General features: G+C 35.3%; 1 protein-coding gene across 4 annotated transcripts in view; it reads right to left on the minus strand.

Annotated features, from left to right (window-relative positions):
• The window catches only part of LOC149568156 (phosphatidylinositol/phosphatidylcholine transfer protein SFH1-like), a 196,171-nt gene extending 179,438 nt beyond the window's left edge, over positions 1-16,733 (minus strand). Inside the window, exons 1-2 of one of the 4 annotated variants that reach the window (XM_089821159.1) lie at positions 16,311-16,733; positions 16,164-16,192 (exon numbers count right to left, since the gene is read on the minus strand). In XM_089821159.1, the coding sequence (XP_089677285.1) occupies positions 16,164-16,192; positions 16,311-16,365 (84 nt within the window). In that variant the 5' untranslated portion in view covers positions 16,366-16,733. Of the gene's footprint in view, positions 1-16,142; positions 16,193-16,310 lie in introns of all 4 variants that reach the window. The other 3 variants (XM_089821161.1, XM_089821158.1, XM_089821160.1) reach the window with 3 other exon arrangements.
• Positions 16,734-20,921: the final 4,188 nt, after the last annotated feature.

Raw genomic sequence — 20,921 nt, forward strand, 5'->3', positions numbered from 1 at the left:
TGATATTACATAATGATTTGTTATCTAAAGACTAAATTTCTAATCATAATCTATTTCTGACAGGACTCCTTATTGGCAATGCATGATAGATGCCGTAACTATTTGTGGTTGTTGATTTTTTTGGAGGTCTACTACAAATGTATTCGCATTGCCATGTTTTTGGTATATGTTTTCCAAATGGCAGCAACCTCTTATATATATATATATATATATATATATATATATATATATATATATGTATAAAAGTGAGTAAAAAATAGACATGTCCCTTCATGGGATATCTTTGTTCGTTGACATAATTACAATCTTATAATTAATTAATTATATAATCTCTAAAATATATATATATATATATATATATAAAAGCTACAATTTATTCAAGTGAGGCTACAAAACATCAACACTCCCTCTTAGCCAAGGAGGATAAACATAGGATATGCATTACACCATTGGTAATATTAGGTATGGTAAAAATATATCTTTAATCAAATGATATCTATCATTTTGGCATCTCAGTTGATATTACGAGTATTGGCCTCCCAGAATATCAAAGATATTCACCAAGTACTCAAAAGGTTTTGATATCATATCTGATATCAAGAGTATTGGCCTCCCAGAATATCAACATCCGATATTCACCAAGTACTCAAATAAAGTTTTAATATCACATTTGATATCAAGAGTATTGGCCTCCCAAAATATCGACATCCGATATTCACAAAGTACTAAAATAAGGTGTGATATCACATTTGACATCACAAGCATTGGTCTCCCAGAATATCATACGATATTCACCAATTACTCAAAGTAATGGTCTCCCAGAATGTTGAGATGCAAGACATTCACCATTTACTCAATTTGCTAAATCTCATAATACAAGTTATTGCAAGATCGTCACCTTACAACAACTTCTCCAAATATAAGTGATGATCATTTGGAATTCGTCACTTCCTCATGATATACACAGGGGGTAGGCCCATTAAAATCACATAGTCACAATGTATGAATCAAGATCCACCTGACTGTGACAATTTATTGATCACTAGAGAATCCATCTCATCATGGTTTACTCCCTTTTAATCAATAACACTGAGATCACTGATGGTTTATAACATCCTCAATCTTCTCCCTCTTTTTCAAACATGTCAGGCTCCCTCTCAATATCAATCTCCCTCTTCCTACAATAAAAATCTCGAAGAAGAGAAAGACCACAATAATTAGCAAGAATAATAAATAGATATGCACAATAATAAGACCATTCAATATAGATAAAATATATTTTGAACATACATGCACATATTCAAGACTTGAATATATATATATATAAGTTCCTTGATAATACCACATAATAATTTACGGTGACAAATTTCAATACATACCTACATACATATATATATATATATATATATATATATATTAGTTCCTTGATAATACCACATACAATAATTTACAGTGACAAATTTCAATATATATATATATATATATATATATATAATCACCATATATCTTAGAATATACTATCTCAGATAATATAACTATAAAATACTTATTAATGATAACACATTAATGTAAAACTCTAAAAATTCTTAAATCAATATGGAGTTCTTAATATAAGTGTTTTGAACTTACCTTAAAGAAATCAGTCCTTTTTTACCTATCGGTTTAGATTTTGATACTTCTCTTTATATTACCTTCTACCCCATGATGCCGCTATAACCGATGAATAGGCATCCACATTTCTCATCATATATCCAATTTACTTCTTTTTTTATTGTAGCCTTTGCACAACAATCCTTGCTAAAGATTTTGAAGTAGGGTTTGATGCCTGTCAACCAATGTCCTATCCGCAGTGGTCTTGATTTTAATATCATAATCATCTTTAGGGGATCAGTACCCCAAGTCCTTAAAAATCCCTTTTAATTATTAACTAAATCAACTACCCTCTATTATGTGCAATGTCTTCCTTGGATGACCTCTATCGTCAAGTCTTGTTACACAGTTGAGAACGTGTATGAGGCTCAAGAACACTCCACTACTCATGTCTTTTGAAGCACATGGGAGTGGTGTTACTCTATTTTGTACGATGTAAGATATATATATATATATATATATATATATATATATATATATATATCTGTTAAAGGTGTGTAATCGGAAACAACCATCGATTATGTACTGATGTTGTGCGCTTGATGGGATGTTGCTTCTCCTCCGCACATTTCCAATGCAAAACATTGGTGTAAATATGCATGGGCTCGATTTGACCTTGCAGGTGGGAAGTAATTGATCTCTTCAATCCTTTAATGTCTGCAAAACTCTCCACAATGGCGTATCAGTCGTATCTAAGCCAATATCATTTTGCGTAAGTTCTTTCATAAGACTTCATGTTGGAGGGCTTCTCACAATGTGTGATCTCCTATGCTTGGAGATATGCACAGGAGCATATTGGCAATATGTACTAGTTTATTTGCCTCATTTTCAGAGGCCATGTCATCTTTCCATTTGACGTGTATGAAGCATCCTTGATGACTATTCAAATAGTCCAATCTACTGTGAAAGTGTGCTATTAGAATACCCTTGTTATTGATTGGATGTTCTAATATTATATATTAGGGTTGAAGTTTTGTTTTTTATTTTCTTGCGCACAACACTACATAAATGCGATTCCACGCAGGCTCTAAATGTTTGCCTCATATTTGATATGGAAATTATTATCGTAGAAGTTTTCAAATATCATGTCCACCATGTTTAATGATGAACTTCTCTATTTACTCTTTTATTCTGTGCACATCCACTTTCATATAATCTACAAAATTTATTTTTAAACTATCTTTCAAGTCTTGCAAGCCTAGTAGCAAACTTGTTTTGATACCATGTTGGTTTTTTTGGATGTCTACTACAAATGTATCCACATTGCCATGTTTTTGGTATATGTTTTCCAAATGGAAGCAACCTCTTATATATATAAGAAAGTGAGTAAAGAAAAGACATGGGACATGTTTGTTCGTTAACATAATTACAATCTTATAATTAATTATATATATAATCTCTAAAATATATATATGCTACAATTTATCCGAGTGAGGCTACAAAACATAAATAGTGGTCTGGGCTTTAAAGCCCCTACTGAGGCTGAGTTGAGAGGCTACCTCTTAGATGAAAAGGTAGAGGACATGAAGTTTGAGCTTCCCAACCACCAAAAGGAATGGACCATAAAGGGTTGCACCATCATGACTGATGGTTGGACAGATAGGAGGGAAAGAACATTCCTCAATTTTCTTGTTTCCTGTGGAGGTGATTGATCATTCTACTTTCCCACATGCTAATTTAAATTTTGAATGGTTGATTGCTAATTTGTTGATTGTTAATTTGTTGATGGTCCTTGAATCATAATCATGATAATTAAATGTTTCGCTCTATTATCTATTGATGCTTCCTCTCAAGTCAAAAACGCCACATACTTGTGTGAAATAATTGAGGAAGTCATAGCAGAGGTGGGGGAAGAACATGTGATGCAGGTGGTGATGGATAATGCAGCAAGTTATGTTGCTATAGGTAAACTTTTAATTTTTAACAGTTTAAGTTTTTAACTTTTTGACTCATCAAATTTTGAGCTTTTCAAATTCTAAGTTTCTTAACATGTGTAAATACTAAAATTCTATTTAATTTTAAAATTGCTACAAGCAAACTATTGATGGAGAGGCACTCCACTATATTTTGGACTCATTATGCCGCACATTTCCTTGACCTCATGTTGGCGGACATTGGTAAGATTGAGTGGGTAAAATCATGTGTTGAAAGGGCAAAAAGTATATGCAAGTTTATATACAACCATGTATTTGTCCTCGCCACAATGAGGAAATACACAAAAGATAGGAAGCTAGCTTGTCCAGGCATCACGAGGTTTGCCTCGAATTTCATCACACTAAAGTCCTTGATGATATCAAGGGATGTGGGGAATATCCTCTTTGATGAGGATGGTTTTTGGGCATCTACTCAAGAAATAATCAAGGTAATTTTTTTACAATTTAACATTTAGTATTGTTATTTATTATTTCATAATTTTAATGATTTAATGATTTAGCTTTATAATTTAGTTTTGAGTCTTGACTCAATTTATATTTTTACATTATATGCAGATCAGTGAGACCCTTGTATCTCTCCTACAAACTGCTGATGGGGAGAAGCCCTCTATAGGCTACATATAGGAGGGCATGGATAGGGCCAAGGAGGCCATTAGAGCCCAGTATGTAGGAGTACCGAAGAAGTATGGCCCCATTTGGAACATTATTGGTAGAATCAACTCCATAGGCCCATCCATGCAGCTGCCTATTACCTTAATCCAGCATATCTTTTTTCCTTCCTAACTTCAGGGCAGATGAGGAGGTCCTTACCAGCCTATACATAGTCATGCAGAGGTTGAGTCCTGATGGTAGTGCCGCAACTGCAACCATTGAGCTGGACAAATTCAATAATAAGGAGGGGCCGCTTTTCTCTAGTAGAATGGCCATAGAGGCCCACACATCATTACAACCAAGTAAAAACAATATTTTCTTAAAGTTAACTCATAATTGTTATGACTTATGCATTTTAGTTTTTGATTTTGTAATTTAGCCTTAAAGTTGTGCTTGTAAATGAGATTAATTGTTTTCCTTTTCCCTCATTTCAAATAGATGGTGGCAAATGTTTGGGCAATCAACCCCAAATCTTCAAAAGATTGTCATTCGTATTTTGAGTCATCCTAGCAGTGCCTCCGGATGTGAGTGCAGTTGGTCCATGTTCGAGCATATCCACTCGAATAGGCGAAACAAGTTGTCTATGCAGAGGTTGAATGATCTTGCATTTGTTCATTACAACCTCCGCCTTAGTACCAGATAGATTTTGGCCATTGACTTCTCTTCAATCATTCTAGAGGAGATTGATCCAAAGTCAAAGTGGCTCACTAAGGCTACAGATATAGAGGTAGAGGCTGTGGCCATGGTAGAGGAGGAGGCTAGAGCACGTTCAAGCATTGGCAAACACACACGTGCACGCACAGAGCACACCCCAGATATAGGCCCTACTGATGTTTGTGCACCCATCGCATATGTAGGGGCTATAGCTCAACGGTCCTCTAGGACCTATCTTAGACACCTTTGTAGAAGGCATTCAGAGGCTAAGTCTAATCCTGAGGCTGCAGCTGATCTTGAGGATGATGATGAGCCTAAGGCTTGAGCTAGAGCCTTGTTTTTTCATTTTGTTTAAACTTTGATTTTACAAATAGACATGTGTTTCATGATTCTTCATCATGGATCTTCATCTTACATACATTATGATTTGATGTCATTTTTTATCTGGTCTTATGATTATCATTATGGATCTTCGTCTTACACACATTTATGATTTGACAACATTTGTAATTCTATAATCTATATATCTATGTCATGACTCGTTATGATCCTATGATTTTTGTTTACTTAAGCTACAATTTACATTTTATGTATGTGATGGATTTATCAATTAGGCTTCTTGTTTATGTATGTCAACTTCTATTTGATGATGTTATAGTGTTTTCTAGTTATATTCAGTAAAGGGTGCATGAAACAAGTTTTAAATTGTTAAACTCTTTAAATTTCAAAGTTTTTTTCACTTTGCCAATTCATAGCGGCGATTCAAGCAATTCATAGGTGATTCACAATTCGAGTAAGCCTTGCCGATTCCGATCTGATTCCGATTTTTGATTCTTTGGTCTGGAGGGCCTGTGTTGAAGTTAAGAGAAGCAGTGATCTGAAATAGAGGTCCTGTGTTTCATTTTGGAGGGTCACATTAGCTGCAAATGGCCATTATTTAAGCCTGTGATTAATCATGAAGGTCTGCAATTTCAATACCATAGTCATCATTTGATATTTGTTTCTGCATTTTGGTGAGCAAGGACAGTGAATTCATCTAGAGACATGCATATGCTTTGGAGGCAATTAACTTACAGCTGATGTTGGTAGAACTACACTTAAAGGTTCTTGTCACCATTTAAATCATTGTTGTTTATGATTTTTGTTAGTACATACGAATGAATTGTGGAATAAAGAATTGGCCATGTAAATGTGGAATTGAAGAACAATAAATTGGCAAGACAAGTTGCTCTCCGCTGTAGTTGGAAATTGATTAATTGCATTCCATTTGAAGTTGGCTCAGATGTAACCATTCCATTGTTAGATCAGAACATTAACTTCTTTTTATTTGCTCGAGTCTGGGAATTTGGAAAACTTATGAACCTACAAATGTTTTTAAAATCATTTCAAACATATGGACACTGCCTGCCAAGTGTTTGTTAAAATACCAAACATCTGATTTGAAAGGGAAATTGGTGAAAATTGGAGTTGTTTAAGTGGTAGCCGGGTCAGGGTTATTACATTTGAGCTTCCATTAAAGTTAAACACTAGTATCGTATGCGATAACAGTTTACCAACTTATCCATGAATCTCCAAGTGGAAGACCTCCCACCATAAGTAGGACTCTACATAAAGAATTGATTTTAACATGAAGCTATGCACAAAAACTCTGGTAAGGACATTTCCAAAAGACATGCTCATCTATTTCATATCTATCACATAGCCTGCAACAAATGTCTTCCGCAACACCTAACTGTTGAAGCCTTGACCATTAATCAATGGTAGAAATCAAACACCCCGAAACTTTAAACCTTATGGAAAGATCGTGCTTTCCAAATAGACCGGCACCCCCTTTTGCAATGCATTTTAAATTTTACAGACCCCTCACCCACCACCCTTTTGTTCTATAATGAAGCAAGATCAACCTTGTATCTCACTAATTCATAAAAAAAAATTATCACATTATTATACAACATCTCACTATTCCAATTCCAATATGTCCAAAAAGGCATCTCCCTTGGAATTGCATTTCCAGGAGTCCAATTTCTCAGATCAATATGCAAAGGTTCAAGATTCCACATATCTATCCAAACGAAAAGGCTCTTTAACATTCAGTCTTGTCCATCAAACCTTGGCAAGAAGGCAAACTTAACACATGAATAAAGAATCATCCAGATGGGTAATACCACAAATCCCTAGGCATCCATGGCACCTCAAGTTTCCACTCAAGATGGTCAAACACTGTATACCACACAATCCAGCACATTTAAGTGATGTTAAACCTGAAAGAGTGAAAGCGTATTCAATATTATCTTAGTTACCAGATTCACACCCCCTGCCCATGCGTTCTGGTGTGAATGCATTTGGGTGTGGATGCATGGGGAGATGCGACAGTAAGCCTTGTGGATGCATCCGGATGCACAACCATGGGTTGTCGATGAGCACCTGGACAACATCAGGATGCATCTGTGATCAAATTTTGAAAGAGGTCAACCTCCTTTGCCTGGTTTATGCAATGTACTGAAGTACCAAGTTCAGGAATGTGGTAATAATCATAAGTATTGTCTAGAAGACATTGATACTCAATAAGAGGGCCATATAGCAGAAAATTATGTTAGGCATCATGACGATCAATTGTTTTAAATGCTTTATACATGATTTTTTTGCTGTTAGGCAACATTGATAGACTTTGTCAATTTATCATAGTTTTCATAGGCAATTGAAGACAGTAATCGTCATTTCGGCCCATATGCTTCCCTCCTATGTACCTAACTACTAGAATTTCTCTGCCAAATTTGTATACCTGAGATGAGACCATTAAGCATCTGGAAAAAAACACTTTTTTGTGTCAATAAAAGGTTTGGATGTTATACTCATCATAAGTCCAATGGCTTATGTCAGTTGGGCAACGTCTATACAGCCATGAAAATGCACTTCCATAAGAAGGAGAGGACTTAGTTGAATTTTTAAAAAGTTAGAAAAAGCAATGTAAAGGAAGTGCATTTTCGTGGCTGTTTAGCCACGGGCTGTCAGTTGCTCAATCCTTGAATTGTTTAGTAAATGGACTGCTGGTGTCCATAAGACTAGACCTTGGAAGAACAAAGCTCTTCGTAGATGATAATTTTGTGTATATACAAGCAATAAATTGTAGAAGCGTGATACAAAGTTGAGACAGAAAAGAAAGATAAGATTATGAGCAGGTGAGTAATTTCATGTACATGTAATTCTTATTGTGTGCCATCTCCACTTTTCTAAAGATTTTGCCTAAGCCAGGCCCCACTTATGAAGGTTTTAGTATTGTAGGGCATTGTGATATGTGTCACTATCATCCTCTTTTCCTATTTTTTGATTAGTTTTGTATATTTTTTATATTTTTTGTAGATACATAAATTTATAAAATATAAATATATATATATATAGTGAAAACCATATATATGCCCCAACAGTACTATGCATGCCACTGAACAGTGTTTTGTTGTTTCTCTTTGATTTTCAAATATATTATTTTATATATTTTCAGAGTATATAATGAACACAAAGGAAGGAGCTAAAACTATGCAACAATTCCAGAATTTCTTTGAGTATTAATAATAATGGAGAGACAAAGAGTTTTTAAACAAATGTCATAATCCCAAATGTCCAACATTTATAATTAAATAAACCTGATTTGCCGTGTCATAACCTGCTGGACCTGCCAGTGGGAAGTGACGTCCACTATGCAGCTTCTATATAGAAGCGTTTAACATTATCCAACACCCACGCATCACCTAGACTCAACATCCTCTGCTGTATTCACTGATTTCGGCCTCAACTGTTAATAGCAGGCAGGAAGACTGACGTCTAATGGATAGTATGAAGCCGAGGGTTGCACACGTGACCACAGAATGGGATATTAAAGCTCTCCTAGCCGCCGCCAATGCCCAGTCCAAATTGCCAAAGTCATACAGTTCCCAGCTGAACTCCAAGCCACACGTGAATCCAAGGTTACAAACGCAGCCAACAATATTCATAAACAAATTCACTTCAAATGCTAAGTGCCGTCCTCCAATCTCAGTTAATACCCTTCAACAATTGTCTCCTTAACCACAACTACCACAGCCAGAGATTATCTAGCAAATATCAGATCCACTCTACTTCAGCAATGGAATAAAAACACTTCTCAAATATAGTGATGAACAATAGAGAAGTTGGGCAATCTTAGCTATACCTCAGCAGCTAAATTGCAAGTGCAATTCTCAGAATTTCCAACCCTTATACATCAGCAAGGACATACAATTAAGAACCCAGGAAAAAGCCACGAAGAAACAAAATCGAATATATAATCAAGCATGTCTTTCCCAATGAAATGAGCTCTCATTTATAAGCTTTCGTTGGCAAAAGTTTCAATAAAACTCCACTACAGAAAATGTGGAAGTTTCCCAAAAGAACTCAACACTAGAAACTTTCCAACTTGCTTTTTAGAAATATCTCTAAAAGTCATTATTATAATAATATAAACATTATTATAATAATGCAACTCAATGAATAATAAATAAATAAGAGCTCATGCAATTATTAGCCTGATCAACTGCAGTGACGATCAACTGCCAAGCCACCCACTACACTGCCAAGAATAGCAACTACTAAAAATAGTAAATCCATAACTGAGACCCCCAAAACGCCCTGTCAGCTCACGAGGGTCGCTATGATGGGCTAACTCTATCAACTACATAGGCTGACCATAAACGAGGACATTATATATATATGCGTACCCAAACGCATCCAAAACCCCCAAAAATATGCACATATCTACATATGGGTCTTTCGTACCTAGATTCGAAATAGGTAACTTAGATTATTAACAATATCACGCAGTTTAAGTAAGAGGAACCCTAATACACTAAATATGTTAGCTTTGGATTCAATGACAAAATAAAATCAGTCATGGTAGTTCCTTCTACTATTCCATCTACCCACTTTCCAACCTAGCCGATCCCTTAAGCACTCGTGGAAGGGATTCAGTACCCCGTCCATAAAATTGCAAAAAATTCCAATCCACTTGTAGGATCCCTTTTACCCATCAGGTTTATCCCATAAAAGCTTTTGCACAACATTGCAAGAACACATAAACAAAAAAATACAGAACTAGACAGGAAGAAGAACAAATGTGCTTTGCTAAAATAATATTTTCAATAATAATAATAACCTTCCAAACCATCAGTGTGGGTTAAAGTCGGAATTTTCACCCTCTTCCAACATTCATCCTATATTTAGTGTTTCTTGCTTAAAGAATGAAATACTAACAAGCTTCTAATCCAGTCAAAATTGTGTTTGTTAGATGAAGGGAAGATTATTTCATAACCTTGTAGTCATAAAGAAATGAGCAGTTTGTGAAACAAAGCCACTTCTAAAATCCGAATCAAGTAGAGGAATTCGCCAATGAAGATGCAATATGGGAAGATGAACAATTCCTACAAAAGCATTTGGAATTGTTAAGCATTGACAGCAACATTGTTTTGAATTGGATGTGCATGCTGTGCACCTAACATTCTATCATCCTACATCTAATAATACTATGCACTTGTCACAAATTTAACCCTAATATTTTCAGTAATTAATTCTGGTAATTTCCTCAACCCAGCCCAATTAGGATTAAGGGGTGTTCCTCTACCTAATTATGACTATGAGGAAGAAAAAGGTACTTCAAACCATCATAAGTGGCCACATTGAAATTGTATTATCATAACTGGTATGGTTGAATTCAGAATATCATATAAAGGCTTGTAATAAATTATTTGTGTAATCTATATTGCATCTTTAGAAAGTTTACCTAGGTAATTAATCTATTTACTTGGGTGAATTGGAAATTAAGAGCGCATGCCAACTCTTTTCAACTCCAGCAATAGATTAGATTTTTTGACACATTTACCATATTCATCTCCTTGAGTAAGAATAATTAGGTGCGATGTCACTCTCATCAAGATGAGTTCACTTGACAACTCTACTCTTACAGTTGAGCTAGTTCTCTAGTTTACTGCTCTCGCCTCTAGGAAACTTGTCACTTTGACTTGTGTTGATATTTGGTAGCTTCTGTCGGATAAACCTATATATAATTATATATGAAATATAATTTATCTATAAAAGTTTATTATTATATGAGAGAAATTAATATTATATATATATATACATATATATATATATATATATATATATATATATATATAACAATAGTTAAATGTTTATTATATTAATTATCAAATTAACAAATAGACATGTCATGTCCCATGAAGTGACATGTCTCCTCTTATCCTTTTCTCATTATAAATAAGAGGTCGCTACCATTTGGAATACACATACCAAATATTATGGCAGTGCTTAGTACATTTGCAGCAATCCTCGAAAAATTAACACAACATCAAAGCCAACTACAAATGTAGAAGATAGTATAATTATCCTGACACATCACAGAAAAATATTTGCACTTACGAAGACTAAAAGGCATACATATCGCAGAGGATATGTATACATATAATCTAGCATTGAGAAGCACTATGAAGAGGCTTCTACACTTAGAATGCCTGTGTTGGATCGTAGGAAAAGTTTAGATATGCTAAATAACATTAGATTCTTGTGTTTGAGTACCCATGGCATCTTTAAATGAAAAATAAGCATAAGAAGAAAGAAGTAAATCAGAGGCTACGGATTAACTACCAAATATATATATATATATATATATATATATATATATATATATATATATATATATATATATATATATATATATATATATATATATATGATGCAACCAATGAAACTAATTAAGGCAATAGATTGGCACATAGCAAGGAATAGGAGCGCACAGGAAAAATTTGATAATGATCAAATTAACAACATAGAGAAGAATGAACGAATAGAAAAGAATAGTGATCAAAGTCACGTGTTTGTAGGGACTGATAAGGTGACACAACAAAAGATGCCAATTCATGGGCAAATCTTATTTCCACTGTCATCATAAGGTGAAATGAAACTCAGGTAATTGAATAGGCAGTGTTTAAGAATTGAAATTCCAGATTAAGCGAGAGATATATAAGTATATTGACAGAAATCCAAGTCACACCCCACAACAGAAAATGAATAAGAAGACAAGCCAGAAGTGAAGTTGTGATAACTAGAAACAATTACAAGGAGGAGAAATGATCATCGCCAACACAAAATCAATGAGGGGAGATTAAGCAAAGCTGCTTATTTATTGGAAAACACTATGAAATATTTTGCTCAAGGCATAATAAAAATCTTTATGTGTACAAATATAGTAGAAATTGGTCTTGATATCCAAAATGCAAGGGAATAGGAGTGCACAAGAAAAATTTGGTAATGATCAAATTAACAACATAGAGAGGAATGAAAGGATAGAAAAGAATAGCGATCAAAGTCACATGTTTGCAAGGATGGATAAGGTGACACTGCAAAAGATGCCAATTCATGGGCAATCCTATTTCCACCGTCATCATAGGGTGAAATGACACTCAGGTAATTGATAGGCAGTGTTTAAGAATTTAAACTCCAGATTGAGTGAGAGACATATAAGTATATTGACAGAAATCCAAGTCACACCCCACAACAAAAAATGAATAAGAAGACAAGCCAGAAGTGAAGCTATGATAACCAGAAACAATGACAAGGAGGAGAAATGATCAGTGCCAACACAAAATCAGTGAGATGAGATTAAGCAAAGCCGCTTCTTTACTGGAAAACGGTATGAAATATTTTGCTCAAGGCGTAATAAAAATCCTTCTGTGTACAAATATAGTAGAAATTGGTCTTGATATCCAAAATGCAAACACAATTATAATTGAAGATGCTCATCTTTCTGGACTTGCACAAATGTGTAAGCTCCATGGAAGGGTTGGTAGAGTAGACAAAGAAGTATATGCATATATGTTTCATCCTTTGAAATTACACATGTAAAATGATGTTGTGGAGAGGTTAGCAATGTTACAAGAGGGCTCTGGACTTGGTTGTGGTTTTAGGTTTGCTGAGAGAGATATGGCCATTCGTGGGTTTGCAAGCATATTTTAAGTAACAAAGTGGGGATATTGCAAAGCCTATCGAAGATTGATAAAATTAGAGATATATGATAAGTAGGAGATATTTCAACAAGAAGTCAAATTGTGATATTACTATCAAGATTTAACTGTGCAGTTTTTGAGTCAAACTCATTGACCCACGTTTCATGAGTAGTGATTCACACATATATCCCTCTCTCGTCAGAATAAATGGAATACTTAGCACTTATTGGATCTAGGTGACGGTCACAAAGGTGAAGCGCTAGGACTTCCCGAGAGATCACCCATCCCAATACTAGTCCAACTCAAGCGCACTTAACTAAGGAGTTTCCTCGATGGTTAAACCCACTCTGCTTGCAACCCCAATTGCAAAACCTTCACCAAGTGTTGTGCCTTATGAACCATTCATTAGAAAGCCCCTTAAGTTCATCAATTGGTAAGTAGGAGATATTTCCACAGCAAGTCAAATTGTGATATTGCTATCAGGATTTAACTGTGTAGTTTTTTAGTCAAACTCGTTGACCCACGTTTCATGAGTAGTGATCACACATGAATCCATCTCTCATGAGAATAAATGGAACACTTAGCATTCATTGGACCTAGGTGATGCTCACAGAGGTGAAGCACTAGAACTTCCCAGGAGGTCACCCATCCTAGTACTACTCCAGCTTGAGTACGCTTAACTACAGAGTTTCCTCCATGGTTAAACCCACTCTGCTTGCAACCCCATTTGCAAAACCTTCACCAAGTGATGTGTCTTTTGAACCATTCATTAGAAAGCCCCTTAATCTCTTCAAGTGATTAAGTAGGATATACTTCCACAAGGCAAATTGTGATATTGCTATCAGGATTTAACTGTGTAGTTTTTTAGTCAAACTCATTGACCCACGTTTTATGAGTTGTGATTCACACATGAATCCATCTCTCATGAGAATAAATGGAACACTTAGCAGTCATTGGATCTAGGTGATGCTCGCAAAGGTAAAGCACTAGGACTTCCCATGAGGTCACCCATCCCAGTACTACTCCAACTCGAGCACGCTTAACTATGGAGTTTTCCTTCATGATTAAACCCACTCAGCCTGCAACCCCATTTGCAAAACCTTCACCAAGTGCCTTGAGCTCATCAAGTGATAAGTAGGAGATATTTCCACATGTCAAATTGTGATATTGTTATCAAGATTTAACTGTGTAGATTCTTACTCAAACTCATTGTGGAGGCGATTATAGCAGTACACCATAGGCATGGCAGCTGCAGAAACTTATCCATGTCATTTGAAAGGAGTACGCTAATTTTGAAGGTTCTAAAATTTCCAATAGTAAACATCAAAGTAATGAGGTGGTGGATTTGCCTTTGGAGTCAGTCCTGACATCTGATGTTGGGAGATTCAGTTCGAAGATTTCCAAAATCTTACACTGCAAGATTAAATCATTACAAACCAGGCAACCTTTTCTCTTGTGATGCCACGGCAACAACAAGGTTTTTTTTGAAGCGGTCAAACCACAGAGATTGAAACAATTGTTCAAATGCAAAAAAGATGAACTGAAGAAGGCAACGCTGGATTTGTTGGGTGTTGAATTCATCAATGCCAAGCACAAGTATCATTTAAACAAGGACATTACCACCTAGTGCTAGCATGGAGTCTTGAAATTGTCAAAGGCATTAATACAATAAAATGGGTATTGAAGTCCCTTGTAGATGATAACTTGTTGTTTGATGTTTGAATGGGCACTGCCTGGAGCAGGGTTTGATGTTTCGGAAGGGATTGAAAACCAGCAGGAAGCAGAGGAGTTCAGAATTGTCCCTTTTGCTCAATGGTCGGGGTGAGTAAATAGGGACGAGTATCGAGTGAAAGTGAAGGTGGCATGGGAAGCCCTAAAGATGACTTTGAGAAAGCATGAAGCAAAGATGCACAGAGTCATGGACATGGCAGATGCTCACCCACAGCTGCTGAGGCAAAGGAGATCAACGAAGACCAAGCACATGGGCACAAAAATTGCTGAGGTAGGCTCTGAGAAGGGTGGTTTGTGTGGTGTTGGGTGTGGGTAGAATTCTTGAGTCTCCTTTTTTGTAGTGGGCACCTAGAATCCTGAGTTTCATATTCTCTGGGAAGGTTTTCACATTGTGTCATTTTAGTAGTGCCAATGAATTTTAAATACATGGGCCTGGTGCCCTAACTCTGGAATGTGTAATCGCTGGCTTTGTGGTGATGAAAATGGGTGTAGAATGGTGGTTTTGAAATCAGCTGCAGGGTGTTAGCTTTACAATGCCTAAACTTTCGGTATGGTGGTCATGTTGGAGGTTGATGTGGAGGTATTTGGATGGCTCTGCGGAAGGTGGCTGATACTGTAGCAAATGATGTACTTATTTTATTTTAATATCAATAAAAAGTTTGCAATTACCGATCAAAAATTGTAAAAGAAATTATTTTGAAGTTACCATATCATAAGATAATCCAACATAACATAAAGGGGACAGATTTTACTTAGCTGAATGAGACTAAAATAATGTGTGCAATCACAAATCATCAACAACATTAAGATATGGGATTCAAATAATTGGAAAGTACATTAAGAATCGTACGCCAATAGCAAACCTGATTTGAGCGCTTATATGACAGATGCTTACAAGAGTGAAAATAAACGACAATTACACACGGACAGCAAGGCTAATTGCAAGTACTTCTGTGATACTAATTTCCACAAGTGAGAGTGCCCGCCAAGAAATGCACAGGAACTTCAATTCTAATGCTAGGATATTTTGTCATATACGTTTGCAAGACCGAGAGAATACACGGAGAATTATACATGAACAGCAAATTTTAATTACTAACTCCTTTTTATACATGTTTACAAGAGCGAAATAGTACACATAAGCTGTAAACAAATAGAAAGCTTCATCGAGACCCCTCCTTCTGAAACATGCTTACAAATATGATAGAGTACACAAAGAAATGAGAGAGCACACACACGGCAAGCCTACAAACGAGCCCCTGCAGACATTTGCCGTAAAGTGGGAACTCTTATTGTTAATTTTGGCCATAAACTCCCCTATCCATACTAAATTCCCTCAAATTTTACCATAAATTCCTTTAAGCAGGCTGATTCCAAAACAACTAAAATAAACTATTTTTTAACAGAAACATCTTAAACTAAACAGTTGACCAAAAAGTAAATTCTTACCACCACAAGAAAGGAAAGAATTAATAACAGAAGAGAGAATAATTACATTATAGGACACAAACAATACCTCGAAGGTTTTCTTCAAAGGCTCGTCCACTGAACACAAAATGCATATGGATTAATTTACAAATATTCGTTAAAAACTAATTCTAACAGAGTAATTATAGATATAAAATGATTCTTATATATTTATTTTTAAAATTATGAAATTCACCATTTGCTATTAATGTCTTCAACTCATTTTTCGCATCTGAAGCGCCGGAATCCATCCTTAGACGCCGATTTTTCTACTGGTTAATTAAAGTCTTGCACTAACTTATTTTACAAACAAATTTGTCGTTCCGGCTACTTCGATTGTAAAGGCCGCGGCAGCGTTCATGGCTGAGAAATTGTATTATACTGTGGGGTCAAAAAAACAAAAATTCCACGCGGCAACGAAAGTTGCAGAGAATAAATTAAGTGTCTGACTGAAATTGCTGTTGATCAAATTTAATTAGGAAGCAAATTCCATCAGAGCCCCACTTTAATTTGATGTGAGGGGGGCATTGGTCACTTCGAGGCGAGGTCGTTACTTGGTGACGTTCGTTGGTGGATTGCGTGGTTCGTTATGAAGGCAATTAAAGTATGCTCTAAAGACGAGTTAAGCAGTTGTTTGGCTCATTAATATAATAGTTGAGTACGTGTGAATTAATATTAAAGATACTTGTTTTCCCAAGTCATTTAAAGATTTATTTGGAATTTATCTTTATCCACATGTAGCTTATTTCGTAAATTTAATTTTAATTTTGGTTGTTGGCTGATAGTTTAGAGATGGAGGAGTGAAGTATACAAATGTTTTCATAGAAGATAGAAGTGTCTATTTTTTTCTTTTTCTTTTTTTATTTTATACTTATTTTATGTTTTGACGACGTCTAAATATTCCATTGTTTCGATTTATACACAAATAGACTATAACTCTAAAATATTATTTTATTTATTATCAATAATCTTTAGAATAGAACAAATCTTTCTAATTTATATCCAACCATAAATGGAAATATATCCTTTGGATTGCCTCTAATTTAAATGTATTATTTTTTCCAGGTTGAATTATTTTAAAATACTATGACCATTATTCATATTTTAACATGTAAAAATACTTCCAATTGAATACCAAATATTTTTTGTTTAAGCATAGCCCTTGGTTATTGGTAATCATCAAATAATCAGTTTCTTCATCATTGGCATTAGTAATTACATTATCTAGATGCTACATATTGTTTCATCGTTTAGACACTTTGTATCTAAGTTGCTTGGTGTAATATCCCTTGCCCAAACTGACTGATTTTAGCTCAAGGAATATTGTCAAACACTTGTATTGTTGTCTTTCAATGCTAAGACATTTAGAATGTTTGCAAATGATATTACAATGCATCTTACAATAAACTAATATGCAAGTGCAGTTATTTTGATATTTTCAATGCATATACATGAAAACTAGATATGGAATGCATACCTACAGCCACTGACATTTTGACAAACAATTGGCATACAACTATTATGTTGATCATATATGCTATTAGATGGACATTTCATCAAACAAATGGTATGCAACATGTATCTCTTTTATTGAATTCATTCTCGTGTACAATGTTGATATGAGTTTGCCAAGACAAATGGCTTACAATAATGACTATAGTAATGTCAAAATCTGATCTGAATCATCACAGCAAAATCATATGCCCTAAAAAATTACAATGTTAACTACTAATAGCTGCAAGAGGAACCTGACAATAGTGATGCCCAAGGATGGAGATGAATCAAGCATAAGTACTGTAGCATAGCATCATTCTTGTGTACTATAGTAGCCAACAATAAATGTATTCTCCAATTTAAGCACAAATAGAACTCCTAAATTGAAGCTCTCCTGAATATCAAATTCAGTGGATATTTCACCACCGCAAGCAACACTGAAGAGTAGACTTTCTCCAATGGCTAACTGAAATCAAAAACCTTGGTTTCTTCTCCTAGTTTTATATCAAATGCAATTCACAATAATCAAATGATTAACAATGATGCTCTCACCTCTATTTATTATTTTCCTTCGCCCTTCTAGAAGAAAATAAAATATTATTAAATTGCATTCTCTAGAAGCTTCCCTCTTTCCAATACAATAATTAGTTGTATTTCTAGAAAATGCACTCTCTAGAAGCTTCTCCCTTGCAATGCAATAATTAATTGTGCTTCTAGAAAATTAAATTGATTAAATATAAAGTCACCTTTTAATTTTAATTTATTTAATGACTTTATAAGAAAATGATTTTATCAATTTCTCCTTATTTCTCTGCTTAGCCTTTGGAGAATGTAAAGGCTAAGAAATCCATTGAGATGCTAAAAAGATGGGGACATTACAATCCGCCCTCCTTGAAATTGCTTGTCCTCAAGCAACTTCAAGTCTGGATGCTGCAAAATCTCCTCATTCTCCCATGTCACTTTCTCTACTGGTAGGTCCTTCCATTTCACCAAACACTCCCTTATAGTACGTCGTCTCAAGTTCCTTTCCGTTAAATCAATGATAGCTTCTGGCACCAATACCAATTTTCTCTCATCATCCAAGGGTGGAAGCATTGTAGAGGGAACAATATGATGTCCTAGTTCTTTCTTGAGGCGTAACACATGAAAAATGTTGTGCATCTTGCTCTCCACCGGCAAATCTAACTCATAAGTCACCTCTCCCACTATCTTGATAATCCTGAATGGACCATAGTATCATGGCTTAAGTTTCTCAGCACCACTCTTCTTGAGAGTGAATTGATAGTAAGGCTGCAACATAAGATACACCATATCTCCAACCTCAAAATTTCGCTCCTTCCTCTTCTAGTCTACATACTGCTTATGTTGATTATGTGCCTTGGTTATATTATCCTTGAGAGTCTTACCAATGTCTTGACTCTCCTATAAAAAATCAACTACACTAGGCACTCTACTGTCACTCAAAAGCAGATCCATAAAATTGGGTGCCTCATACCTATACAGGACCATAAAGTGTGACATATGAATAGACATGTGATAAGTGATATTGTAGCAATACTCACTGAGATAAATCCACTTTACCCATGTCTTTTGTTGCCCTGCTATATAATTTATGAGATATCCCTCCACCCATTTATTCACTATCTTCGTCTGACCATCTGTCTGAGGGTGGTAGCTAGTACTCAGAGTGAGCTCTGTTGCACACAACCTGAATAGCTCCTACCAAAAGTGACTCATAAACCTATTGTCTTTGTCACTCATAATGCTTTGAGGTAAGCTATGTAATCTAAATATCTCCTTGGAGAACAACTCTTCCACCTATGTAGCAGTGATCAGAGAGAAGTGTGCAAACTTCCTACAATGATCTACAACCACATATATGCAGTCCCTACCTTGTGTTGTAGGCAGTCCTGTGATGAAGTTCATAGATAAACACTCTCACTTCCTATCAAGAATCAGAAGTGGTTGAAGTAAACTGGTTGGATAGGAGTGTTCCTGCTTATTCTACTAGCAGGTGGGACACTCCCTAACATACCGAAGTACCTCTGCTTTGAGTCCTTTCCATGTGAATCGCTCTCTAATCTATTGGTATGTCTTGTAGAAACCAAGATGTCCTGCCATAGGTCAATCATAAAAAGATTTCAAAACCATTCTCCTCGCTGCTGAGCCTAGAACCAAAAATATTTGCCCTTTGTAAATGATGAGCTCATTCACAAGGGTGTATCTGTTGTCCTGAATAGTTCCATCTATGAATCTGGTTGTCCACGAATAGTCATATTTGAGATAACATATGCTTGATACAAATGACTCAATATATCAATCTTCCTTAGATATCCTAAGAAAACTTTAGACAATTTTGGACAAATAAAGAACATGTCTAACTTAGTTGCATGTGACTATGAATTTAACTCCTCAATTGTCAACTTAGTATCTAGAATGGTCTTTCTATGAATAAGTCCTAAATTCACGTGCAAAGTCTTCAACTAACACTATGTGAGGGTTAGGAACTTCTTCATTTGAAAATTACATGTAAGTTAATTTGAGTGTCAACCTAGTCTAGTTTAAATTAAATGATTTTTATGAGAGGACTTGTGGTGTATTGTCTCTTGGGGCCCGTTTGGTAGTTAGAATTCGATGGGAATAGGAAAATTTGACTGCTAGAATTTGGAAACTCAGCATTTGGTTGTAAACACGAAAAGTAGAATTATAATTTATTAATTATAATTTTAGTCCAAAATGAACGTAGCGGAATTCCTGCTCAAAAGGTGGAATAGGAATAGCCTATTCCTATTCCAACCACTATAATGTTCCTATCTGCCTGCCTTACAATAACTTGAATTCCCTCTCCTGTTATGATTTTCAATCACAATTTCACCTTATGATTTTCAATCACAATTTCACCTTAATTTCATGAAATGGAAATATAGGTCCACTGATATATCAATAATCCATATCAAGGCTCCTTATTATCTTAGATTAATTCGATGGAATGCTTCCTTAAAGGGAGTTGATCCCTGAGGATAAATTTTAACTCACTAGTCATTACGGTCTCTAAAGTATTAGATACAATAGATATTATATGCAATATGATTTCCATTATAATTATACACTTGAATTGGATGTTAATAAGGAAAGTCTTGGTAATGTCGATTATCTTTCCTCTTTGATTTGTTTTAATTCCTTGAAGTAGATTCTTTCGCTATCCAATTCCATTTGTAGTGAAATCTCTTATGATCTATCGTGCACACTCTCTATGTAGTGTAACTTTGATTTATATCTTTTTTGCCTGGCATTCCTATCCCTGATAAGCCGA

This window comes from Cupressus sempervirens, chromosome 3 (assembly GCF_028749045.1).
Source record: "Cupressus sempervirens isolate cs-2001-9-10 chromosome 3, ASM2874904v1, whole genome shotgun sequence".
Classification (NCBI taxonomy): domain Eukaryota; kingdom Viridiplantae; phylum Streptophyta; class Pinopsida; order Cupressales; family Cupressaceae; genus Cupressus; species Cupressus sempervirens.